The sequence below is a fragment of the Leptomonas pyrrhocoris genome (genome assembly GCF_001293395.1).
Source record: "Leptomonas pyrrhocoris isolate H10 chromosome Unknown, whole genome shotgun sequence".
Taxonomy (NCBI): Eukaryota; Euglenozoa; class Kinetoplastea; order Trypanosomatida; family Trypanosomatidae; genus Leptomonas; species Leptomonas pyrrhocoris.
In genome coordinates, this window is record NW_015438364.1 from 84,579 (window position 1) to 109,062 (window position 24,484).

The window sequence follows — 24,484 nt, forward strand, 5'->3', positions numbered from 1 at the left end:
AGGTGCAGCGCTGAGGCGGCATGCATATATAATCTTTGGGCTGCTCTAGAGAAGCCAAAGCCGCTCATCACAGTGAAGCACGCGCAAATAAGCGCCTCAGCGAACCGCGTTCCACCGCCGACGCTAACTCTCCTACGACGAGCGCTTGAGGGCGTGCAGGATGTCCGCCTTCTTCGTTGCCCCTGCGAGAGGAATAGATTTGTCCTTCGCAAACTCCCTCAGCGCGGCCACGGTCCACTTCGGGCTCGGCGTCTTGGGGCGGGAGGCGCGGGCAGCCTTGCGCGAGCCAGACCGGGAGCGGGAGCGCTTGGCGCGGGTGGCCGCCCTGGGCGAGGCCTTTGGCTTCGTCGGCGACGGCGAACGGGCGCGTGCGCGGGCCGGGGAGCGGGATGGGGTCGACTGCTTGGCGGACGTGCGCTTCGCCGCTGCCTTGTTCGGGCTCGCCTTCTTGGGCGACGGCTTGTGCCCGGAGGAGGCGCTGCGGGGGGTGCTGGCGGCCTTCGGCGACCTGACGGGCGAGCGAGCAGCGGACTTGCGCGTCGTCGAGGAGCGGGAGCGGGAGGACGCCCTGGAGAGTGGTGCAGCAGGAGCAGCAGCGGCGGCTGCGGCGGCAGGAGTCTGTGCCTTTACCTCCACCACTTTCACTGGTGTTGTGGGCTTCGCTCCTACCGACTTGAGCAACTCCGCGCGTCGCTTCGGCGAGAGCGGCGACGACTTCTTGGCGTTGGCGGCACGGCTGGGAGATGTGCGCCAGGCTGCCGCCACCGCCCGCTCCACCTTGTCTTTGATGTAGCCGTCGTCGTCGAAGATGCGGTGCTCGGGCAGCGGGAGGTCGTCGTCGTCCACCTCCGGCTTCGCGTAGATGTAATCCTTCCAGAACGGCATGATGGTGTAATGGTTACTCGGTGTATTGATGAAAACGTTAAATGAGAGAATACATGCGAACAGCCGCGAATAACACAAACTCCTTCAGGGTGCAACCGAGAAGCCGATCGAAGAACTTGGGATGTTTAATGCAAAGGAAGGGGAGAACAGTAGGTAGAGTGGAGTCGGCATTGTTCCCCTCTGGAGGTATTTCTTTCTTAACGCTTTTACATCTCAATTCGAATCGGACGGTGATCGCAGCTCGTCTTGTATGTCGCCACTCTGCCACCGCAACTGCGGCAATACTCGCTGCAGTGCCGTCGATGGTTTTCGCTAAGACACCGCCCAAACACAATGCATCAACATTTCCGTCTATGCAAGTACTCTGTTCTCTGCGATGCGTTGAATTTTTTCCTTCAGCGCCTTTTTATCATCCATGCAGACGTGTTTTTCTTTTTGAACCGGATTCCGGTGGAGTTGGGATCCGCAACGCAGGCTTTTGAAAAGAACACGTCTCCGGCAACCGGCATTCACCATGAAAAAGGAGAAACAAACAAAGGGCGTTGCAGCGCCTTCTTTTTCCTTTTCTGTTTTCTTTTGATTGTAAAAAGAAGAAATTATGAGGGAAAGGGAGGAGGTGAATGGAATCGACTTGGAATGATCGGAACGGTGATGATTACGGCCTTACTCACCTTTACCTTTAACACTGATTGGAGATCGTCAACAACGACAAAAAAAAAACTGTGAGAATGAAAACAATGAAGCGTAAGTCGGCGCATACATGAAATGATACCTGTAAAACATGTGCGTATTAACAACCGTTTTAGTTTTCATCATTGCAGTGAGCTGAAATTTACAAAAAAAAAGAGGAACACAGGAATACGACATTGAGAACACTTTAATTAACGAAAGAAGAAGATAGTAATGAGTCGTCAATACTCGTGTTTTTCTTTTCGGCGATAGAAATGTGTGCCATGGAGATGAGCGCTGAAGAAGAAGCACTGGGCCGAGTCACACCGCAAGTGTTCGTTTCTACGTTTTCCCTTTTGCGAGAGGGTGTGCCGTGGTGTGCGAACCAGTTGATTTCCAGATCGTCCCATATACATATATACAGTGATAATAAATAATCTTATAAAAAAGGTAGGCCACTGCGAGAATCGAACTCGCGACCCCCACTTTACGAGAGTGGTGCACTGCCACTGTGCTAAGCGGCCAACGGCCCTCAAGCATCATATCCACGACGACCGCGTGTGCAGCCGACACACGCCACGAAGGCGAACCACCATGCCCCTTTTTTCCACCGCAACCAGCAAACCAACTCTCCGCTTAACAGCGACGCCGTCGTGCGCCACCTCTTCCTGCTGGCCTGCAAAAAGAAAAAACAAAGCACACAAAGGAAGCAGCGCAACGCTGAGTCCATCACCGCCCTCACTACGTGCACACACTACAGGTGAGCCGTGCGGAAGAGGACCTGCTGAATTGGGTAGAAGCAGCCGGGGTTCATGATGTTGTCGGGGTCGAGAGCCTTCTTGATGCGCTCCTGCACCTCGATGTGGGCCTTGCCGTGCTCATGCACGAGGTGGTGTACCTTGCCGACACCCACGCCGTGCTCGCCTGAAACCGTGCCACCCATCTGCACAGCGCGCGTCACAATGCGGGACTCCAACGCACGACCACGCTTGAAGTCCTCGGCGCTCTTGTACGGAATCAACGCGTGGAAGTTGCCGTCGCTGATGTGCGCGCAGATGAGACACGGCACCTTCTCCTTTTTGAAGTCCTCTTCCGTCGCCGTCACACACTCGGCGAGGCGGCTGATCGGGACGCAGACATCGGTGGTGATGACGTGCTGCAGGCCCTTTGCCTTGTCGGAGTGCATCGCAGAGAAGAGGCAGTTGCGGCGCGACTCCCAGGCGCTGTCCAGGGCCTTGCCGTCCTTCAGGTACCGCAACTCCCGCGCCCCATGCTTCTTGAAGACTGCCGACACCTTCTTAAAGTCATTGTAGAGGTCCCTCCGGCGCCGGTCGTTGGACACAAACTCGAGCAGCACCATCGGTGCCTCAGGCAGGTGCGTTCCGCTGAAAGAATTGGCGGCGGTGACGCCCTCCTTGTTCATCATCTCGCACCGCAGTAGTGTGTGCGGCACGTCGCCCTCCTTCATCGCCACCACCGCCTTCACGGCCGACGTGGTCGAGTCGAAGACGCAGACGGCGCCTGCGTTGTACTTCTGAATCGGGAAGAGGCGGAAGCAGACCTCGCACACAACGCCGAGCGTGCCCTCCGACCCAATGTACAGCTGCGTCAGCTCCAGCCCGGCAGAGGACTTGCGCACCACCTGCCGTGTCTGCAACACATCCCCCGCCGGCGTCACGACGCGCAGCGACAGCACATTTTCACGCGTCGTGCCGTAGCGCAGCGTGCACATGCCGCTGCCGGAGCAGGCCACCATTCCACCGACGAAGGGGTCGGAGGACGGGTCGGGGCCGAAGAGAAAGCCGTGCTTCGCCGCCGCCTTGTTCAGCGCCGCCTTGCGCACCCCCGCGCCGACCCACACGCAGGCGTTCTCGAGGTCGAACTCGAGACGCTTCAGCAGCTCCGTGTCGATGACGATGCCTCCCGCGTAGGGGATGCAGCCGCCCTCGATACCTGTACCGGCGCCGCGGGGAGTCATGGGCACCTTGTGCTTCGCGCATATCTTCACCACCGTGGCGACCTTCTCCGTCGTGTCGGGGCGCACCGCAGCGACCGGAACGGCGCGGGCGTGGCTCGACTTGTCGCGGCTGTACCACTTGCGTAGTGTTGCCGCGTCGGTGATGAAGTTCTTGGGCCCGAGGTTGAGGGCGGCGATTTCGGTCAGCGCCGCTTTGTACCTGGCCTGGCGAGCCGCGAACGGCTCCACCTCAAACTCCTTGACATCGCCCATCTCTTTCGTTTCTTTGCTGTTGCTGTTGGGCCAAAGAAAAGCGCAGGGCGGAAGCTCGAACGCGAAGATGCACGGGCTGCACAGCAGAGGATGGAAGAGGAAGGGCGGTGAAACCTACGATAGAAGGGGCCGGAAAGGGAAAAAATACCGTAGCTACGTCTTGCGTCAGCGTTAAAAAGAAAAAAGCATTTAAACAAAGAGATAAAGAGATAAAGAGATAACGAAATAAATATTAACGATAGTAAGTAGAGAGAGAAGAGCACTTGAAGAAAGCCAAGCGAAAAGGAGCTTTCAGTAAAGCGTTAAAAATTGAATAATAATATTAATAATAAAGCGGTGCAATTAGAATGAAAGACGACAAATGTGGGAGGTGCGGCAGACGAAGAAGGGGGAAGTGGCCGACAGCATTCAGGGAAAGAAAACGCGGGCCAATGTGACAACTTCACTCAATGCACTCCAAAGCTGCCGGGCAACCAGAAGAAGAAAGCCATGGTGATTACGACTGAAACTCGAGAGGAATAGGAAGCAAAGCTCCTTCTCCCCTTCTCTCTCTCTCTCATTCTCTCGAAGAAAGAGCGATAATGGAAGCGATTTTTGACTTCTAAGGCGGTTAACACGACATAAAATGTATGTATATATATATAAGGGGAATCGCAAGAGAAAATGTGCGCGCATTACGGTCTTTTCCTCATATGCTTCTTCATTCAGAGCGAACCAACTGGCACAGCGACGTCGAAGAGCACAATGAAGGAGGCTGCAAAGATCGTATTTTGGGAGGCAAAGATGCGTTAACTCGGCATCTCGATTCGTAGAGATACAGAACAATAGACGAACGAAAAGTATGTATGATATGACAAGAAAGAGGAAGAAAGTCCGTTTTTCCGTAGAGTCCGTCAACAACGAACCCGTCTATGGCGAATTAAATTGATCGCAGTAGGAGAAATCTTGAGGCTATGGCTGGTGTTTTGCTTGTCTAATTAGTAAAGGGATAAAGAGCCGCATACACACCCGTGTAAGATCACCCAAACGGAGCCACACACCACAGTAAAACACGATCGAAAGGCAGTACTTCATTTTTCATGCTCTCTAACCTGTTTCTTGTCAGGGATGGCGCTCCTCCTTTGCGTTGCAGAGCGGAATGTGGCGAGCGGCAGTGTCCTTGGCAAAGCGGCGCCCACAGTGCGGGCACTGCACACGGTCGTCCTCGACGGCGGATGTGCCCGCCAAGGCACTCCGCAGCTGCGCACTCTGCCGCCGCCACTTCTCCGTCTTGACGCTGCCACTAGAGGCCGCCGCCGCCGTGGCAGCAGCAGCACGTTCGGGCTTCCCGCTGCTGCCTACGCTGCTGATGGACACCTTCCGATCCTTGCCGTCCGTCTTTGGCTTAGGATGTGTGATCTGCTGCCGCTCGCACGTGATTGCGTGCCGCTCCAGCCTATCGGGGGCGAAAGTGCGGCCACAGTGGGGGCACGGCACCAACGGCACATCCCGCATGTCGTCCGCCCCGGCTGGCAACTTCGGCGTGCCGCTCGCCGTCGCCGGCTTCTCGTCCACCGCAGCCGGGCGGATTTCCGAGTGGCTGGGGAGCGACGACTCCGACGCAGACGGCGCACTCGACATGGCGCGCTTTGCCGCGGAGGCGGGCATGTCCTCAAACGGTGTTTGATGCGACCCGACAGGTAATTGCTGCGGCCGCGGTGCCGCCGAGGTGTCGTCCAACGAGGCGCGTGCGCCGGGCGTGAGCGGCACGTGCTCGTAGACGCTCTCGTTTCTCACGCTGCTTTGGGGAACGCTGTTTGGGCAGGCGGCAGAGGCCGCGACCGATGTCCGCACCGGCGTCGGCTGCACATTCCAGTTCGAAACCGCGGGGTAGGACTCTGTGTCCCCATTAGGAGCTGCATTTGACGTCTTCGACGATGCCGCGTTGCTTCGACCGACAGCGTGGGTTGCCCCTCCGGGCATCCCCTCCCCCTCCGGCTGTGCGCGCTGCCAGTAGTTGCGCTGCGCCGTAGCACGCTGTTGTGCGCTGAGACGCAGCTTCAGAAACAGCAAAGAGTTAATGTCGGCGGGGGGAGCGTCGGATAGCATCTGCGTCTGCTCATCGAGCAGCGCCGGACCGTCAAAGTTTGCGTCCGGCAAGACGTGACGCCTATCGCGCATCATCGGTGCCCGAATACGTTGACGGTGAAAAGGACGGTACAACCGAGAAACACAAACCGAATAACAACAACGAAGCAAGTCGCTAACGTGTTGCACAACACCTACGGTGATGGAAAGATGCATAGCAGACAATGTAAAAAAAAAAAGGAGTCGAGGTAGGGGAAAGCAAAGACAAGACAGAATCGGCTGCGTTGGGACAACACGCTTTCAGTTTTTTCGTTCTTTTTGCTACGCGGAGATCATACTTGCCAGCGCATAGCTACTTCACGATCAGAGCGCTTCGTAGCTGACACAAACCCAAAGAAAAAACAACAGACTTGACGACTCCTCGTGGTGGAAACTAATTATTTTCTTTTCTTGCTCTGTCTGCCTTGGCGCAAAGCGTAAAACCGGCCGAAGACTACGCGTTGCGCAGCACCACATACTTCCGTGTGGAATATCCAAACTCGAACACGTCAGACTCAATCACCGTCGTCGGCTCCATCGCCGGCACCACCGCACCGTTCAGCTTGGTGTGATTGGTGGAGCCCAAGTCGATCAGCTGCAATTCCATTGTCCACACACCTGAGGCATCCCCGCCTGCTGCCTCTTGTTGACTCGCCAGCACCTCCCACATTCCCTCGCACAACGCCTTCAAAGTATCCGAGTCGTGAGCGTAGTGCGGCGGTCCAGCGTGAGGGGCGGATGAACCCTGCGTGTGTGCCTCTACGCATTCATGTAGCGGTGCTTCATCTACCAGCACAAAGCGCATCTCCAACGCCGCGTGTTGCCCCGAGCAGGAAGGGTGCTCCAGCGGCACATCGTTCACCACCGGCTCCTTGCCTAGCAGCCACACAGAGCGCCAGGTGATGTTCGCGTACTCCACAACTCGTTTTTCATCCTTCATGACCAGCAGCTTGTACGCAGGCGCGAAGAAGGCGCTGCTTTTAGAATTTGAAGACGAGGTTGAGTTTCTCGTCGAGTTCACCTTCCCTCGGCTCCATTTTAAGACGCTCGCGTACAAGCCGGACGTCTCCGCGCGTGAGGGTGACGCGCTCGATGGGGGAGGGGGAGAAGCAGCGGGTCGGGGAGATCCCCCGTAACGCCACCGCCGCTCGAGAAACTCCGCGATCGTTGCCACGCGCAAGTACGTCACAAGAGTCGGGTCGTCGTTAAACCTGTGCCCTGTTGAGTTGAAGCCATCCTCTGCACCGTCGTCCTCGCGGCGCAGCGCATCGAGCAGCTGCTGGGGAATCGTCAGCAAGGACGGACGCCATTTTAGTGTCCGCGATGTGGACGTTGCACCGTCGCTTGAAGTGATGAGGCGGGGCTGCGTAACGGGCAGGCCTGATAGACGAGACACAAGCAGTCCGGTGCGGCCGTAATGGGGCTGCTCCATGTCAGCTAACGTGGGAATTCGAGAGAAACCCGCAAGACAAAATGCGCACCTCAATTGCAAAGCGTCTTTCCAGATTGGAGTAGAAGAAGAAAAAGCGAATCTTCCAAACACGAAACAGAAAGGGAGGGGTGAGGAGAACGAATGGTATATGCCTCTCTGCCACCGCAAAGGCGGAGTTGAATGTGTGAGGAGCCAACAGAGGCATCGAGAGGACGCGGCAACATTCTAAAAGAAGAATCAAACGAAGACACGCCAGTCGACTTTTAGCTCCCCGTTGGGGCAGAATCACCGACCACACCGCGGATACATGGAATACACATATATATATCTATGTTTCCTCTTTCCATGGCATTTATGGAGTCTTGCGTTTCCACACGTGAACACGCAGCACGCCTTGGCACTCCTGTTCGAAGCGTCGTTGTCGCTAGTGTTTTCCTTTCTGCCACAGTCGAGCGTTGAGCGGATAAAGTACAAAACTCGAATGAAAGATCTATTAGAAATCCCTCTCCTGATGGACACGTGCGCACACTTGGTTTTTGCTGCTGGTGTTGTTGTATACTACAGAGGCCGCAGTGAGAAGTGGGATTTAACGAGGGAAACGAAGAATACGAATGAAAGAAAAAGGCTTACAGGCTTGTGCACTCGACGACGCTGCGAATCTCACGTGCGTTCGAGCACCGAAGAAGAACAGAAGAAACAACAAGGAAAAAAAAACTTGTGTGGAAGAAGCAAAACAAAAAGTGGCAGTGAAAGGGAAAATATATCCTAATTAGTACAACACTGCGTCTCACGTGAATTCTCTAGCTTCCTCCTCCACCTAGCGCGCACAACCTCCACATGTTGCTCATTTAATCAGCAGAAAACTCGTATAAATATATATTTAAAAAGCCGAGAGCTTGTTGAACCCTTTCATTAAACAACTCTAAAAACAAAAAACTGGGGGAAGTCGTCACTGACTGAAAGCCGTAAGAGATGGAAGATGGGGTCCCCTGACTCTAAGTTCTTCCGCAACACGCATACTCGTTCCTATCCATTGGTAAGCAGTCACCCTCCTCTGTGAAACCGTATGCGAGGTGTTTGTCTTGTTGAGACGAAAACAGAGGCCTTTTGCCTCTCAGTATTGAAAAGGGGGAGGCAAGAAAGCCAGCATGAAAGTGACGGGGATTGATAAGGAAAGCTTTTCCGACGGCGCGTGCGAGTGAGAATAGGTGTATAGATACCACAACCGGTAAGCAACGCTCAACAGCAAAAGAAAAAAGATAATGGCACAGCTACGGGGTACAGATACAGAATTTACTGAGATGAGAGAGGGAGGAAAGAAACGCAAAGCGCTTCGGCGTCTCTTTTCACCCTCTTTCTTGTTCTTTCCTCTTTTTGACATCTATCAAAAGATCAGCTCAGTGCACCTTGTTGCGGTACTGCTTGTACATGTCAATAGCCCACTTTGCCCACACAATCGCAATGACCTGGAAGATAATAATGGCCACCCAGAACCCCCAGACACGACCCTTCTTGCCACGGAATAGCTTACGCACACCGGTGGAGCGGGAGTTCGAGCGGCCGGAGCTCATCGCGTCCATCAACTTTGCGTCCGCCTCCCACATCGACGTCGGCGGCGTCGCCTTCGGCTTCTGGAAGACGGACTTCACCGCCCCCGGCAGAGCAGCCACGGCGGCGGCAGCGGCAGCGACGGGGGAGCGGCGGCTACGAGACCGGGCGGGAGTTCGCGAGGTGGACGCTGAGCGCGCCCTTCGACCGCGGCTGCGGCTGCGAGAAGCGGATGCGTTGCGCTTTGCCGGCATTGGGAATGCTGCTGCTGATGTTATAGATGCTTATAATAAAGCAGAACAGAGGGGAGAGGGGAGAGGACTCTGTGTGTGTGTGTGTGTGTGTTTGGTAGGTATGTTTTTTTACGTCTGAGTGGCAGCGTTTACCGACAAGGAACAGCTAAAGAATCATGCCGACGCACATGCAAAGAAATCCGGACAGCACGCCCAGCAGCAGAAATACGAAAGGACGACCAAGAAGGATTTGAAAGGGTAGAAGCATTCACAACTATAAAGATGCAGCACCTTCAGCAAAAAAAAAAAAACACGAAATACACAAATCATCCCGAGCACTCAAGGAGTAGTGGTGCGCCGCCATCGAAAGAGCTGCTACTTCATAGTTGCATGTAGAATGCTGCCTCAGGAAGAAAAGCCTCGTATCTTTCTGTCAGCTTGTCGTCTCTGGCTTGGCACGTATCCACAACACGGAACATAAGAATTCGTCCTTCTCTGTTCTTACGGCCATGAACGTCGCAGAACAGCAGCGGCGCGCCGCCGCCTCCATCTCAGTGCGAAGAACACCCAAAAGGAGACAACAGATATATTCTTGTTTGTTTGTGACTCTCTTGTTCTCCTCCGTTAAGGATTAAAAAGACGAGGCGTTGTTTGTCACTTGTGAGCGAAACGGGCGCTCCCGTGTCGCCGCTGTCGCTCTCTCCGTCCCCGCCCTCCCCATTGTCGCCCGCACCTGCGTACACCGGGCTGAATACACGCGAGAGGGAGAGGCAGCCGTGTAGGTGAACTCACGCCACGCAAATACAGCATGCAAAGACGAAAGAGCGATAACTTAAACCAAGAAAAAAAGGAGAAAATAAGCACAGTGGGCGTCGCATAACGCGAAGGGAGAAGAAGAAAAAGAGCAAAGAATACGACACCTGCGCGCTGTAGCTCAACACGGCCACCTCCAAAAGAAAAAAGGACGTGATCCGTTCAGCTGCATAAGGAATGCCGTCCCTCCCTTCCCTTCTTGTGTGTTTAACCCTGAGGTACCGTCGTGTCAGTCAAGGTCATCCTGCGCGGCTGAGCGGGCGTTCTTGGCCGACGCACCGCCAGGAGCCGCACCACCTTGCGGGGCACCTCTGGGGAAGCCACCGGGCATCCCTCCCGGCATGCCGCCACCGCCCATCATCTTGGACATGATCTTTTGCATGATCGGGCCCACCTTGGGGTCGTTCATCATGCCCATGGCCGCCATCGGGTTTTGCATCATCTGCGACAGCTTTGGACCCACCTCGGGATCCTGCATGGCCGCCATGATCTCCGGATCCTCGAAGATGGCATCCATGCCAGGGGGCATACCCCCTGGCATACCACCTGGCATACCTCCAGGCATGCCGCCGTACCCGCGGCTTGCCTCCTCTTCCTCTTCTGCCGCCGCCGCCGCCTCTGCCTGACGCTGACGGCGTAACTCCTCCTGCCGCTTGAGGGCCGCCTCCCTCTTCGCCTCCTGCTGGGCCAACTCGCGCTTGTGACGCTGCGTCGCACGCGACTGCACGTACTTCAACGTCTCGTTCGTCTTGTCATCGTAGTCGATGCTCTGCGCATCGCCGAGGTCCTTCACGGCCTCCGCCCAGTCGCCGAGGTGGCGGCGCACGGTGCCCCGCACCCGCAGCGCACGCACGTTTTGGGGGTTGATGGCGAGGGCCTTGTTGGCGTCGTGCAGCGCGGCGCACGGCTTATTGCCTTCGAGGTGGTAGAGAGCGCGGAGGCCCCAGTACATGGCGTTGTTCGGGTTGTGCGTGAGGGCCTCGTTCATCTTCGCTATTGCCTCCTCCCGCTTGCCCTCGCCGTACAGCTCCGCCGCTTCCCCCTTCGCCGTCATGGCAGCCTCCACGTCGGCATCGGAGGGCTCACCCGCCTTCGCCGGGATCTCGGTCGGCTCGCCGTCGTCCAGCGTCCACCGCTCCTCATCCGGCTCACTGGCATCGTCATCCTCCTCTGCCGCTGCCTGCGCAGTTGTGGGTGACGGTGCCTCCTGCGGCGTGGGGGGAGAGGCGAAGGTGGCCCCTGCCTGTGTGGCCCACCGCTTCAGTTCCGCGAGCTCCACCTTGTGGATATCCTCCGGGTGCGCCTCCAGCGTCTCCACCACGCGGTTTAGCGCCGCCACATCTTCCTCGCTGTACGCCGACATCGTGCTTTCGTGGGAATTCTTTTGAAAGAAAAAAAATATGGAAAGATGTGATACAGTTTTTTGTTGGTGGTGGTGGTGCTGTTGAGGAGGCTGAGGAAAGAACACACAAGCTGTACACTACGCCTTTGAGACTGTCTTCTCCGCAAGATTCGCCAGCAGAGACACGGCTGCAGCGATGCGAACGTGCGCGTGGGAGGAAAGAAAAAAGGGTAACTAGTAAGTATACTTTAAAGAAACGAAGAAGCGATAGTTAGCGCGGAGAAATGCGAGAGATTTCTTCTTCATTGCGGGGATGCAGCGTCACCGATGAGCACGTCAAAGCAGGAAAAGGAGAGAGGAAAATGAGAAAGTGGCAGAGGGATCCGGAGATGAGAGATCCTCAGAGAAGTGATGCCGCGAATCGACAGCACGATAGAGTTTTGTGCTGGTATCCAAGTGTGTGTGTGTGTGTGTGTTAACAGGAAAACAATTCTTCAGCGTATGCGAAGAATAAAACGCCATTCTTTTTGCCAAAAGCACCGCATTTTGCGAGAAGGTCGTGCAAAAGCAATTTACTCGCTATTCGATGTTTCCTTTCCAACGCAGCATCGTTGGTTTGCTTTTTGCTAATCTCGTGTTATCGCGTGTGCAATGACCGCTGAAGTCCAACTGAGCAGGCAGGGGTGGGAGGGGGGGGGGGGGTGGGAACTGAGAAGGCCACCCGCATTCCCCTTTCATCGCCGCGGGCACCAACTAGGAAAGCCCTGCGGCCACCACATCTCCACTACTCGCCTCCGTGGCGCCGTCTTCTGCCGTTGCGGTCGCCGCGGCCGGAGGTGACGAAGGGTCAGATTTTTCTTCAGGACTGTCTCCCCCTTCCTGCTCCTCCTCTTCTCTCACGGCCTCCTCCGCTACAGCTACCGCCTCAACGTGGTTAAACACTTCCAAGGTCCGCCTCCACCGCTCGTCGTACGCATCAGCCGGCACGTTCACCAAGCCGAAGGCACCAAACGTTGGCTGTGGCGCAGCGGCATCCAGCGAACTCCCCTCCGCGCCGCCCTTCTTGCGCTTCGACGCGCGGCGCTGCATCTCCTCCGCCGCCTCACCGTACAAAGCACGCATCGTGTCCCCCCGCTTCCCGGTGATGGCCGCGCGATCCAGCGGCGGTGCTTCACGCGCGCTAGACGCCGACGCGGTCGCCTCGCCAATCTTTGACGGCTTCTTCGGCGGGCGGCCATAACCCGTGTCGCGGTAGAGCCTGCGCAGCACATCCTTTACGTTGTGCATCGCAAACTCGCGATCCACGTACTTGCGGCGAATGAAGGACTTCAACGCATCGTCCGCGACGCTGCCGCCACCTAAAGCGGGGCGGGTGCCCGAGGGTAAACGAGCCTCGTAAAGCGTCTTGCCCTTGGTGTTGCCGATCGCCTCCATCAGCCGCACCTCCGCTAAACTCCAGCGGTCCATGTTGGTCGACTTCACCTTCGACACGTGTGCACCAAGCGAACGGTGAACGCCGGAGCAGCGAATGCACACAAACACGCCGTGGTTGACGGAGGCCCACCGCGTGCCGCTCTCGCCGCAGTCGCAGCAGATGTTGTTGGGGTACTGCGCGCACAGGCGCTCCACCGCCGCACGGTTCTCGTCCCAGTCCTCCTCGTCGTTTGAAGCTGCAGCGGCGGCGGCAGCAGTAGCGGACGACAACGGTGTTGCTGCGCTGCTGGCCTCCCCTCGCTTTGACTTTTTGCTGTGTCCATGTTTGCGGTCGTGTGAGCGATGAGGCTCAGACTTTTCCTTCTTTGCCTTCGTGTGCGCCGACTCCTTTCGCTGCCCCTCCGCGGCGGGGGCACCCTCTGTTGTGCTCATTGGAGACTCAGTGGAGGGAGGAAGGGGGAAGACACAAATACAAGAGAAAGACACTGTACTCTCGGGCAAGCCGTTCGATGGGCTGTCCTTTTCTGTGGAATTCTCCCTTCGTTGTGCAAGGTGTTGAGTTGGCCGGGAGGGGTAGAAAGTTGGTGCGTGCAGGGAGGCGTGGCAAACCTAAAGGTGAAGAGAGAGAGAGCGAGACAAAACGGTTACGGCGTGGATTGCTGAAGGCTCGCATGAGGCATGTTTTCCGTTAGTTGCTATTGAAACCTGTTGACCTCTATGGAAGCCTGCGAAGCGCGATACATCTCTTCTGCCGCTTCGTGGAAACGACGTTGTTTAAGAACAATCGACGTCCGCATCAGCGTTGTATGGTCACGTGTCTGTGTGGAGTTGCAACCCTATTCCTTTTTTACCTTTACACCTCGTCTCAATAACCATTTACAGCTGGCAGCTGAAGCGAGGTCACTTACAAAAAAACAGCAACGAAAAAGTGCGCACACGTTTCTCTGTTCCCTTTGGTGTTGGGAAGGGAGTCCGCGACAGTGCACCCGCCCTCCCCCGTCGCGCACAGAACCCTCAACGCTGAAGTGTTAGCGTGAAAGTGAGAAACACAAAAACACCAGAAAAAAAAAGTTGACGAAGACAACACCCAACGACCATAGCGAGGTGAGGGCGAAGCGTACGTTGCGAGAGAGAAAGCTGTGTGTGGGCTTCCAGGCATAACCCTCTTTTTTTTCTCTTTGGCAAATCCGCAAAACTGCACCACAGGTGCGCATGTGCATCTCTTCCGCATTTTACGCATTCACGCGCACCATCACCACGTCACCGCTGCGCACGCCAGACCAGGTGCGTAGCGACACGCCTTCCATATCGTTCGACGTCACGTTCCGCGGGGGAAACCCACTAAAGATGCTAATTTGCGGCTGCACCGTGTACTTCTCTCTATCCTCTGTGTAGAGAAGATAGGCTAGATAGTCTATCAGCTTTGTCACTGGCGTGTCAGGACGCAGCTGCAGCGTCGGCGAGGAGTGCGGCAGACGGCAGCGCAGCTTAAACACCGCGGAGGCGTCGGTGGCGTCGTCGTCTACAAGGTACTCGTCTAGGGTAACGGGGGAGGGGGCCACCACGGCAAAGCTGTCCTCGGTCAGCCCGGACTGCGCCCGCGCGCTGGGTGTCACCGTCGGCGGCGACATCACCTCCTCCTCCTCGCTGTCCACATCCACCACGAGCGGGTTGTCGACAGCCCCTTCATGGCCGCCGGCCCGCCCCGTCGCACTCCCCTCCCGCCCTTCCGACGATGCCGTCGGGTTTGCGAAGGGGTCGTGCGGGGGGTCGTGGCTCGTGATGAAGAGCATGATCGCATCCACCACCAACGCACTGTCGAAGCGCCACGCCTCCGTCGAGACGAGCATCAACTCCTCCACCTTGAACTTCGTGACGGGGTCCACGATGAACATGCAAGGCAGGTGGCTCACGTCAACGCCGTACCTCTCCGCAATCGTCATGCCGCGCGAGTGGGTGACGTTCACCTCGTAGCAAAAAATGCTGCCGCTGGTCAACGAGCGCATCGCGTCGCTGGCCCACACATCGCGGGTGAAGCACTCACAGGGAAAAGAGTTGTCCACGACGGCGACCACCACCCAGCAGCTGCGGTCGGCCGCTTTTGTGCACTCCACCGCGAGCGATGCGCTGTCGCTGCCCACGACGTACGCGGGACGCGCAAAAAGCCGCTGCAGGTTTTCGTTGCTGCCGGAGGCCAAAATGCGGCCCTCCGGCGGTGTCGGCGGCCGCTGCGGCTCCGCCGGAGACCCGAAGCCCTCCATCTGGTAGGACATGGGCGGGTGAGGGCTCGCCGGGGATCCGCTGTCCACGATCGGGGAGGGCATCTCCTGGTGCGACGGGGCGGAGTCGCCGGCGCTGGGGTGATCGAGCTGGTATTGCACCACGGCCTGTTGCAAGTCGAAGTCGTGCATGGACAGGTACATCACCGCGTCGTCCTCCGTTGAGCCGGTGATGGCCATAAAGTTGGAGATGACATCTTCGCCGTCGTTCATCCTGCCGGGCGAGATCGTTCGACGTTAAGAAAGAAAAAGGACGAACTAAAAGACTCTTTGTATATGTCTGGACGCGCAAACACACAACACATACACACACACCCACACACACACACACACACGCGATGATCCGCAGGTGTGGCTGTGTCTTTCGGCAGGACAGCGGCACACTCGGCAAGTGCTTTTAAACAACACTCTTATGTTTTTTTGTTCGAGAGGAGCAGAGTAGAGGAAGAAAGATGCGTACGAAGGCGTACGAGCCGAAAAGAGAAAACAAAAACTCCCTCTGTAAAATCGTGAAGGTAATGAGGAAAATAGAAGTGATGTACTACGGCAGTGTATAGGGATATACTGTTTTTTCTAATCTTAATTCGCCAGCAAAATAGGAAAAAGGAAAACAAAGACGGAGAAAGGATGCTAATCTTCTATAAGTTACGGCGCCACTGCAGCACAGAAGCAGAAGGAAGAGAGGAGATGATATGGTGGTAATGATAAGGACCGTTGTATGGCGGCTGCGTAGCAGAGTGTGTGTGTGCGCTTCCCGCGAAGGTTGCTCGGCTGCCGGTGGCGCGTTGCGATTTTAGAGCGAATACAAGTAGAAGAAAAAAAATACAACGGAGCGCACTTGATACCGTGGAAGACGTTTCCGTGGCAAAAAGAGAAACAAAAGAACAGCTGAGACGATCCCAGAAAAGGAAAGGATGATTCGGAAAGGCATCCACACAACCCAACAGTGAGAGGAGGTAGAACTCGTGAAGGCGCTAGACACATGAGGAGGGCGTGGGAGAGGGCAGAGCACCTGTAAAGGAGATGACACAGGCTTCCTGTCTAGCGTGGAAACCACTTCTCTCGGGTTGCTTCACGGCAGCGGTACAGCGAGACTGAGACGTACTGTTAGAGAACTCGCCATACAATGACAGCCAGAGGGAGAGAATAAATAAACAACGCAAAGCTTATCTTTGTCAGCTTTTGAAATATCACATGCGAACGACTTCCACAGACAACACACGACAACATAAAGAGATAAAGAAATAGGTAACGGGCATGCCACCATCGGAAGAGAAAAACACAAAACAAAATGCAGCGAGTACACGGCAGTAAATGAAAGAGGAAACAGAGAGAAGTATAATGCACGTGTTCAGGCAAACACAAACACGCTGAAGTGGAAACGGGAAAACAAAATAAATATGTACTCCTTTACATGGTCGAGGAAGAAACGCTAGAAGACGCACTGCATTCACAGAGCGGAAGCAGCTGTCTTCGGTGCTATCGTTGTTTACATACAAAAAAAAAAAAAAACCAGCACAGTGATCACTCACTTCTACGTCATACATCGATCCCGTGTCCTTGTGAAATCACCAAATAAATCAGCAGCAGAGACATCATCATCACATTCTTTCTTCAAAGGTACAGCTATCTTACCTTCTCCATTCCTTAAAGCTCTGGCGCCGCCCTGTACTTCGCCTCGTCCAGCTCCTTCTGCACCTCCGTCAACCGCCTCGTCGCTTCCGCCGCCACCTCCTGCCGGTGCGCCTGTTCCGTACGTGCAAAAACACGCAGCAGAAAGGACGTGCGCTCCTCCACTAACAGCCGGCGCTCTCGCGCTTCCGTCTGCAGCAGCTCCTCTTGGAGACGAAAGGGCTTATGAAAGTCAGCGGCCACGGCACGGCGCGCACGCTCCTCCTCAGAGCAAAGGCAAAAGTCGCACATGTCGTACCGCATCTCCCACAGCAGGGACGCCCTCTCCTGCCGCTCCCGTGCACTGGTGGAGGCGAGGATAGCGAGGCACAGCTTCTCATACACGTGCGTGAGTGACTGCTGAACGTAGGTGTGAAAGAACACGGTGGCATCGCAGGGCTTGTAAACGTCCAAGGTCGCCTCCTCCAACTCCTCCAGCTGCACAGCCACGCGTGCCTGCTGCTCTAATGCGCACACCTGTGCGCGTTGGTCCGCCATGACCTGCGCGTGTTTTTTGCGCGCCGCGTAGGCCGCCCACGTGCGCTGAATGCGAGAGGCGAAGTAATCCTCACTGAGCTGCCGCTGCTCCCGCTCCATCAGCTCCTTGAAAACGCGTCGACTCGCTTTGATCAGCAGCTTGCGCTCGTACGACTCCTGCTGCCAGAGCAGCGCCTCCGTGTTCACCAGCTGCCGTCGCACCTCTGCCGTGTGCGCCTCTGCGTTGCGCACCACGATGCCAAACACGATCTCCTGCATCGACTCAATATCATCCCGACCCCGCGGCTCCTCGCGGTGGACGAGAATGTCGAGGTGCTGCTGAACCACCTCGGTCTCCTCCTGCCGTATCTCGCGCATCAAGGCATCGAGCTGATCGCGGACCTGCTGAGTGTGCAAGCGCTGCGAAATCTGCTGCGTGCGCAGGTTGCGCTCCTCACGGTAGCGGGTGAGGTCGTCGTGCAGCTGCCGCCGCGACACTGCTCTGCCAATGTCGCCGTTGCGCACGGCGGAGAACCACGTGCTGATCGCATTCACCGCAGCACGCCGGTCAATCAAGTCGCGCAGAGGACCCGACAGCGTCTCCAGCAGCGCCGGCTTCAACGCCTCCCAGTCAATCGCCTGCGTCAGTACAATGTCCGCACGCCTCTCCGTCTCTCCCACGCAGAGGGCCTGTCGATGCTCTCGGTCAAAGTCCTCCTGACGCGTGTGGAGTAGGTCTTGAGCGAAGATCTCGCAGGCCTGCGCGGACATTTCCGAAACCAGCAGCGTCGCCGCCTTCGCCTCCTCCGCGCAGATGGCCCAACGCTCCGCAGAGTCCGTGGAGATGTACCCGAGCACCTCCAGCTCCGCCTCGGTTATTTGGCGCACGTAGGCGGCGAAGGCCCCCCCGCGGTAGTCGCGACTGGCCTGCAGCGCCGCCTCCACGAACGAGTCGCGGTCCGCCTGTCGCACCGCCTCGTCCGCCTCGGCACAGAGTCGCAGATCCTCCCGGGCGTCCGCCTCGGCGCTGCGCAGCTCGCGCCACACGGCCCGCTCATCCGCCACGAGCGCCTTGCGGGCGGCCACCTCGTCGTTGCGGGCACGAGCCTTGCGGGTGACGACGTCCGTCAGCGTCACATGTGCACGCCGCAGCGCCTCCTCGTCGCACTCCCCCTCCACCTCGAGTTGCATGCGCGCAACCTCCTCCGCAGCCACAAGGCGCTGGAATACGGGGAGGTATATTTGTGCGACGTGCAGCGCGTTGGCGCGTCGGATGCCCTGTCGAATCAAGTCTTGCTCCGAGCAGATGGCGACGCGGTCTGCCGCCTCCCCGGCAAGCAGCACGTGCTGTTCCTGGACTTGCTGCGCCTCCTGCTCCCGCAGCAGCTGCGCTTCCTCAGCCTCTAGCGTATCCTTGAAGGACTGGAGCGTACGCTGCCCGGCAGATATCTTCTTGGCATTTCGTGCGTGATTGATTTCACGACCGAGGGCGCGGTTCGCGGCGCGCCAGCCCAGTCGGCCACGCAGGGAGCGGCGGAAAGCAGACTGCAGCACGCCGAGGGAAGCATAATGCGCCGGACTCACGCTGACTTCCCACAGCGCCTGCAGCTGGGCCATGCCGTGGCTGAGCTCCTGCTCCATCGTCTGCCTCGCCCCTCTCTCCTTGATGCCACGCAGGCTCGCCTCCTCGAGGAGGAGGATTTGCTGTGCTGCCGCTGCTTCGCCTGCCCGTACGCCGCCGTCAAACGCAGCCGCACATTCTCTCTCCACTTGATGACGTTCGTGCCGGTGACGCAGCGCCTGGCCCGTCGCCCACACCTCGTCCTCGCTGCAGCGCCGCTCCTCGGCGCAGAGGGCGGCACGGGCGTCCTCCTCCTCCCCCTCCAGCAACTCCAGCAGCAGCACCGCTTTCGGGTCAAGCGGGGCGCCGACATTGACCTCCGTCAGGGCAGCAAGTTCGTCTTGCACCGCATCCTCACGCTGCTGCCGCCAGTAGGTAAGACGCTCGAGGTGCATGCGCCGCCGCTGCCACTCCAACACCACCTGCTGCTCCTCGTAGAAGGCACGGTTGATGTCGGCGCGGGACTTCTTTTCAGCGAGTACGATGTGCCCGCGCAGACTCATGCACTCATCCAGCAAGGCCACGTAGTCGGCGATGCCCACGGCGTTGCGGCGCGGTGCGTGCGCCGAGGGCTGCGAGGGCAGAACCAGCGCAGAGGGACGCCGGATCGTCTCGGCGTTGGCCGCACTGGGGTAGGTCGCGTTGGCCGAGGGCGACCACGTTTTCGGCATCGCAGGAGACGAGAGAGGCGCAGCAGCGGTCGCCGCAGCCGCAGCGTCAATGGAGTCCCCATAGCGATGTCGGACGTACTGCTGCAAGATGCGGCGAGCATCAGGAGACGGCACACCGCCATCACCACCACCACCAGCAGCTGTGTTTCCGCTCGGCATCGTTGCAGGAGGCTTCGGTGCTCGAAAGGACGTGCTCGACGAACGTGCGCCGCTCAGCTCGCCGCCCTCTGCGGTGGCGGAGCTGCTTTCATTGACGCTGACGCTCGGTTGTGACAACCGCTGCTGCGAGGCGGCCCGCACGCCGAGAATACGCTCCAGCTGCATCTCGCGCGCCTTTATCGCTTTAATCCCCTCCGCAATGGCCGTGACAAAAGGGGATTCGTAAAACAGGTAGAAGCTGAGGAGGTCCTCGTGCTGGTAGATCTTCTCCCGCTGCTCGGTCTCCTCGATGCGCAGGGCGTCCATGCTGGGCTTCAGCACAAACGTGACGTAGCGCACCGCCATCATCTCTGATATCACCTGCTGATCCCACCTCTCGTACGCCATGACGTGCCGACGGCTCGCGCTCTCCAGGTCGGACAGATAGGCCACCTTCTCTTGCAGGGTAGGAAGCTCATCGAGCGGAGAGAGGTCCACCTCCTCCACCAAGTCGCCGCTCATTCGACGCCCGTCCGCGATGTTTTCTTCAGCCTCCGCTTCCGCCGTAACGGAGTTGCGCTCGAGAGCGTCCAAGGCACGACGCTGGAAAAAGGTGCGATCGTCCGTGTTGATCGTCTCCCAGCGATGCGCACGGGAAAAGTTGGTGGGCGTGGAAGGGAGCTCCGTTGGCACGTAGCTCGCCGTGCCGTCCGTCGCAGCAGCAGCCACAGTAGCAGCTTTTAAGTCAGCATCCTTCGTCATGCCCACCCCAGCAGCCGAGGCATCGTACGAGGTATGACTGCCTTCCCTCACAGCAGCAGAAGCCGGCAGCGCGGCATCGTTGTGCTTCTGCAGGTTTTTGTACAGGGCAATGCCCCGCGAGAACTTTGCGGTTTGCGGCTCCCGTGGGCGCGCCGTCGAGGGCCACTGCGGCGGCAGCACGAGTGGCTGCAGCGGCAGCGGCGACGTGTGAGCGAATTGGCCACGGATGTGCTGGAGCATATTGAGGTACGTCTGCTGCTCCGCCACGCCGTGCGTGATGTGCTGGACGCGTCGCCCTGCCTCTTGCCGAAGCTTGTTGCGGTTGATGCCGTCTGCCGCGGAGGCCGTCGTGTCGCGTGTGTTTTGCGAAGTCTCCGAGGAGGATACATCGGAGGCCCTGACCGTGTCGCTTCTGTTTTTGGCGCTGCTGCCGCTGCTTGACCGCGCAGATCGGATCGGCGGAAGTGCGTGCATGGGCCTGTTGCAAGGGGGAGGAATAATAGTATCCGTTCAGTAGAGAATACACAAAACGGACCGACCTATTTGCACCTCGGAAAGAGAAAATACAAAAGAAACCGGAGAGAGAACACCACTTGCCACCGTGACGTGCTCTGGACACTAGAGATATACTTGGTTGAACAAAAGGCGAAGTAGAACGTGTGGTGCGTCGGGAAACGGACACCCACGACGGTACAAAAAAAACAGGGGGGAGGAGAGAAGATTGCGAACTGATGAGCTACTCAAATTTCTATAAAAAAAAAGTGATGCTTGGTGTGTGTTGACGAGTGCACATGAACGCCGCAAACACTGCAAAATGCACTTTGCTTCACCAAGAAAAAAAGGGAAGCCAGCACATGCTTTTTCAGATGAACGTGGCCGCCGACAAGGTGTAAGCAATGCGGATGCATGGAGAGTCAGGTTGAAGCCAGTCCAGACCGCTAATATCAGAGCTTTCTTTTCCCATTCCAGCGACGCACATCTACTTAGGCCTTTTTGTGTTATCACGGTTTTCGTGTGTGCGTGTGTGTGTCAAAAACCTAAGAAACGCTCGGCGCATCAACGCGCATGCAAAAAGGGAAAAATGACTCTCTTCCAAGCGCAACAGGGAAGTACGGCCCCTCACACATTAGCGATGCCGCGGCAACCGGCCAACAACGGCGTACACCGGGCAGTGAGCGAATCAGAGGCACATTTCTTGTCGGCTCCTCTTGCCATCACCACTTCGGCGATGACGGCCATCGCTGATCGCGCGGCTCCCGCACCTCCTGCTTCACCGTCGGGCACTGCAGTGGGCGGTGCCACGTCGGCGTCTCCGTCATGACGGACTGGCGATAGAGGCGGCGGGCCTCCTCCAGGCTGCAGTGCATCTCCTGCGCCTTCCTTGGCAGCACCTTCTCCTCAAACCACGCCCACTGCTCATTGGCTGCCTTCAAGTAGGCTGGCTCCCCCGTCTCCCTCCACCACGTCATCGTCTCTACCCAGCGCAGTCGGTTCACGTGTAGCTCGCTTTCCTTGTGCGCTTCGTAATCCTGCTTGTAGCGAAACCGCACGTGGCAGAGCGCGCAGCTGGGCTGGTCGCCGAAGTACCAAATATCCTTCCCGTTGTGCGGCACTCGCGTGCTACGACGGTCGATCCATTTACTCTTCTTGCGGATGCGGATGAGGCGACCGCTCGCGGATGCGGTGCTGCTGTTGATGGTGGTCGCCTCCGCCAGCAGCACACGACCGAAGCGGAGCATGAGTACAGCGAAGCTGTGGGTGCCGTGTGAAGAGAGAAAGAAAGGCCCTGTGCAGCTCGACAGACGAGCGCGATGAAAATACGCGCCTTTATCCTAGTTTTGATTTCTTTTATTTGTTTTCCTCCGCAGTGCTGCTGTGGAGTCTTCTCTGGTTCTGACTCTGCATGGAGAGCAAAATAACAATGAAAAGCGCAACAGGAGAAGGAAAGCGCAGACCAAATGAAGGGGGGGGTACTTTGGGAAAGGAGGCGTGCGTTGATGCTTCGTACCGGCCACGCGAAGCAGAATCCCAGCACCACAGACGTTGCTGCGGCACGCGTTGTGCGCTCCGCAGCACAAAGTGAACTACCAATCAAAGAGCAAGACGGAATACTCACTGGTTGGATACACAACAGCAAATAGAGTGGTACGTCTTCTCGATAACCGTGTTGGTGGTTTCTGCTTTAACCGCAATTTTCATCGCGTGTTGTTCACGTCAGGAAAGCGAACAGGCCGCCACTGGAGAGACTAAACGCTCTGGAATAGATTCATTCTCGTGAACGCACTGCAGCCCTCTCCAGTACACGTGCGCACACGCTGGCGGTGTGTGTGTTTGTGTGTGTTTTCGTTTATTCCTTCTTTCTTTTTTTCTACAGGCCAGCGGGTGCCGGTGCTACGGAAGGAAAACACGACACAAAATACGAAAGGTAAACGAAAGGCCCAAAGGTAAGAATGACAGCTTCACTTTCAAAACGACATGCAAAACTATGTTTATTTGCACATTCAAAATGGCAGTCACGTTGTGATGCTCTACGCGGCACCGGCTAAGGGGACAGAAAGCGGCAAGGAAGAATACATATGCATATAGATATAGATTTAGATATAGATATAGATATAGATATAGATATTCGTACTGTTGTGGTGGAGTGTGTCTCACACACACGCACGTGCGCGCATCGTGGTGCCCAATACATATGCATATAGAGAGAGAGAAAAAAACAAGGCGTAGCAATGCAATGAGGCTCAACTCCAGGCCACGCGCATACTCAGAGAAAAAAAAAGCGGAAAAGGGAAAAAGACAACGCAATGCCTAAAAAGAGAAGAGACGGCAGGAGCGATGCGACCTTCCCAGCACGGTGTAAATGAGGCGAGGTGTGACACGGTGCCCGCACGGCGCCGCTTCTCTTGCTGTTTTGTTTTCTTGATGGATGTTTTGATGCGTCGACTTATCATTTTAGCACATCGTAGCGAAAAGAGGCAAAAACAGTAAAGCTCGACTTCAGATGTAAATTTAAAAAAAAAGGAAAGCATGAAGAACGAAAAACAAAAGAGTGGGATTTTAGAACAAACAACTCAAAACAGAAAGAAAAAAGGAGAATCGGGAAACAGAGAGAAGAGCTAAGAATAACAACGAGGGGGGGGGGCTCGGGAATGGGCAACGACGTGTTTTGGTAAACTCAGGCAGAGCCTTCCCTTTTCTGAGAAGAGGCGAAGAGACGGAAAGAGACTTCGCTTTAATAACAGCACACACCACAGGCCATTAACTGCAGGTTTTGTAGCAAACAAAAATGTTCCACTGTAATACACGCCAACGAGAGCCCCAAAGGGAAAAAAACAGTGCCGCGCCACACGTCTCCTCAACCCAGAAGCGGCACTAAGGCGCTGTGAGGAGTGAAACAAAAAAAAAACAGGAAAATGTCGATTTGACGCTATCCTTCCACGATCACCGCGCATTCCGACTTTCCTATCGTTCACGTGCGCGTAAAATACGAAATCTACTCGTTCCTGTTCGAGAAGAATACAAAGCAAGAACACCAAAGTCACACGTCACAAACTGCAAAAGCAGAACACTAAAAGTATGTTTTTTTGCACACAGAATCGAAGATACAAACGAAGAGGGGCTCCTCGTTTCCACCAAACACCCGGTGAGAAACTCGGAGCGGAAAAGATGAAGAAGAAGCTGCTACTTGCCACTTGAAAACTACACGCAGCACGGCTCGTGACGCTCGCTGCTAGCCGCGTCACAAGCCCACGAAGAAAGAGACGGGATACATAGAAAAGGAAAAAAAGAAAAGCATCACGGAAAAAGAACACGCAAAGGCAGTGGTATTCTCGACTATTGATTTCCAGAAGAGCAGGAAAGGAAAAAAGAACCGAGAAATGAAGAACTCGCGTCCATCCAGTTTAAACAACGATACGAAGAAGAAGAAGACAAAAGGAAAGAGAAAAAACAAGATGCATCATTACGCGCGCGTAAAGCTCCAGAGAGATGTATCCCTTCGTTTCATGCAACAGAAGTAACATGGAAAAAGGCTGCCGTTTCCCTTTCGAGGAGGGGGGGGGGTAGGAGGTGAAGGTAAAAACAAATGTGAAGATAGTTAATTCAGGAGAAAAGCGAACCGGGTGCGTATATATATATATATATATATATATATATATATATATAGAGAGAGAG

The 24,484-nt window shown here is 56.3% G+C and overlaps 10 protein-coding genes and 1 non-coding gene across 16 annotated transcripts; all 11 read right to left on the reverse strand.

Moving 5' to 3' along the window:
• Positions 1-132: 132 nt before the first annotated feature.
• ABB37_04583 (putative mitochondrial hypothetical protein) lies at positions 133-1,001 on the reverse strand (the record flags this gene model as incomplete). Of its 2 annotated transcripts, none has more annotated exons than XM_015802291.1 (1): positions 133-1,001. In XM_015802291.1, the coding sequence occupies exon 1, from the start codon at positions 883-885 to the stop codon at positions 133-135; it is 753 nt and encodes a 250-aa protein (XP_015658735.1). In that variant the 5' UTR covers positions 886-1,001. The 2 variants fall into 2 exon arrangements, with proteins under 2 accessions (XP_015658735.1, XP_015658734.1); XM_015802290.1 differs by having other exon boundaries at positions 133-968.
• Positions 1,002-2,006: 1,005 nt separating this feature from the next.
• On the reverse strand, positions 2,007-2,078 carry ABB37_04900. The gene has a single exon. It is a non-coding gene; the product is annotated as a tRNA-Thr (tRNA).
• A 230-nt stretch (positions 2,079-2,308) lies between these two features.
• ABB37_04584 (D-lactate dehydrogenase-like protein) lies at positions 2,309-4,073 on the reverse strand (the record flags this gene model as incomplete). The annotated part of the gene is made up of 1 exon (XM_015802292.1): positions 2,309-4,073. The coding sequence occupies exon 1, from the start codon at positions 3,782-3,784 to the stop codon at positions 2,309-2,311; it is 1,476 nt and encodes a 491-aa protein (XP_015658736.1). The 5' UTR covers positions 3,785-4,073.
• An 812-nt stretch (positions 4,074-4,885) lies between these two features.
• ABB37_04585 (hypothetical protein) lies at positions 4,886-6,067 on the reverse strand (the record flags this gene model as incomplete). The annotated part of the gene is made up of 1 exon (XM_015802293.1): positions 4,886-6,067. One exon carries the CDS (start codon positions 6,065-6,067, stop codon positions 4,886-4,888), a length of 1,182 nt encoding a protein of 393 aa, XP_015658737.1.
• A 277-nt stretch (positions 6,068-6,344) lies between these two features.
• ABB37_04586 (putative mitochondrial hypothetical protein) lies at positions 6,345-7,322 on the reverse strand (the record flags this gene model as incomplete). Its single annotated transcript, XM_015802294.1, has 1 exon — positions 6,345-7,322. The coding sequence occupies one exon, from the start codon at positions 7,320-7,322 to the stop codon at positions 6,345-6,347; it is 978 nt and encodes a 325-aa protein (XP_015658738.1).
• A 1,397-nt stretch (positions 7,323-8,719) lies between these two features.
• ABB37_04587 (hypothetical protein) lies at positions 8,720-9,270 on the reverse strand (the record flags this gene model as incomplete). The annotated part of the gene is made up of 1 exon (XM_015802295.1): positions 8,720-9,270. Exon 1 carries the CDS (start codon positions 9,122-9,124, stop codon positions 8,720-8,722), a length of 405 nt encoding a protein of 134 aa, XP_015658739.1. The 5' UTR covers positions 9,125-9,270.
• An 875-nt stretch (positions 9,271-10,145) lies between these two features.
• ABB37_04588 (hypothetical protein) lies at positions 10,146-11,559 on the reverse strand (the record flags this gene model as incomplete). 2 transcript variants are annotated; one of them, XM_015802297.1, is made up of 1 exon in its annotated part: positions 10,146-11,559. In XM_015802297.1, exon 1 carries the CDS (start codon positions 11,277-11,279, stop codon positions 10,146-10,148), a length of 1,134 nt encoding a protein of 377 aa, XP_015658741.1. In that variant the 5' UTR covers positions 11,280-11,559. The 2 variants fall into 2 exon arrangements, with proteins under 2 accessions (XP_015658741.1, XP_015658740.1); XM_015802296.1 differs by having other exon boundaries at positions 10,146-11,556.
• A 452-nt stretch (positions 11,560-12,011) lies between these two features.
• Positions 12,012-13,302, reverse strand: ABB37_04589 (hypothetical protein; the record flags this gene model as incomplete). 2 transcript variants are annotated; one of them, XM_015802299.1, is made up of 1 exon in its annotated part: positions 12,012-13,302. In XM_015802299.1, exon 1 carries the CDS (start codon positions 13,122-13,124, stop codon positions 12,012-12,014), a length of 1,113 nt encoding a protein of 370 aa, XP_015658743.1. In that variant the 5' UTR covers positions 13,125-13,302. The 2 variants fall into 2 exon arrangements, with proteins under 2 accessions (XP_015658743.1, XP_015658742.1); XM_015802298.1 differs by having other exon boundaries at positions 12,012-13,231.
• Positions 13,303-13,924: 622 nt separating this feature from the next.
• On the reverse strand, positions 13,925-15,860 carry ABB37_04590 (hypothetical protein; the record flags this gene model as incomplete). 2 transcript variants are annotated; one of them, XM_015802301.1, is made up of 1 exon in its annotated part: positions 13,925-15,860. In XM_015802301.1, the coding sequence occupies exon 1, from the start codon at positions 15,182-15,184 to the stop codon at positions 13,925-13,927; it is 1,260 nt and encodes a 419-aa protein (XP_015658745.1). In that variant the 5' UTR covers positions 15,185-15,860. The 2 variants fall into 2 exon arrangements, with proteins under 2 accessions (XP_015658745.1, XP_015658744.1); XM_015802300.1 differs by having other exon boundaries at positions 13,925-15,809.
• A 758-nt stretch (positions 15,861-16,618) lies between these two features.
• ABB37_04591 (hypothetical protein) lies at positions 16,619-20,941 on the reverse strand (the record flags this gene model as incomplete). Its single annotated transcript, XM_015802302.1, has 1 exon — positions 16,619-20,941. The coding sequence occupies exon 1, from the start codon at positions 20,783-20,785 to the stop codon at positions 16,619-16,621; it is 4,167 nt and encodes a 1,388-aa protein (XP_015658746.1). The 5' UTR covers positions 20,786-20,941.
• Positions 20,942-21,525: 584 nt separating this feature from the next.
• On the reverse strand, positions 21,526-22,854 carry ABB37_04592 (hypothetical protein; the record flags this gene model as incomplete). 2 transcript variants are annotated; one of them, XM_015802304.1, is made up of 1 exon in its annotated part: positions 21,526-22,854. In XM_015802304.1, exon 1 carries the CDS (start codon positions 22,048-22,050, stop codon positions 21,526-21,528), a length of 525 nt encoding a protein of 174 aa, XP_015658748.1. In that variant the 5' UTR covers positions 22,051-22,854. The 2 variants fall into 2 exon arrangements, with proteins under 2 accessions (XP_015658748.1, XP_015658747.1); XM_015802303.1 differs by having other exon boundaries at positions 21,526-22,211.
• Between the last annotated feature and the right edge of the window lie 1,630 nt (positions 22,855-24,484).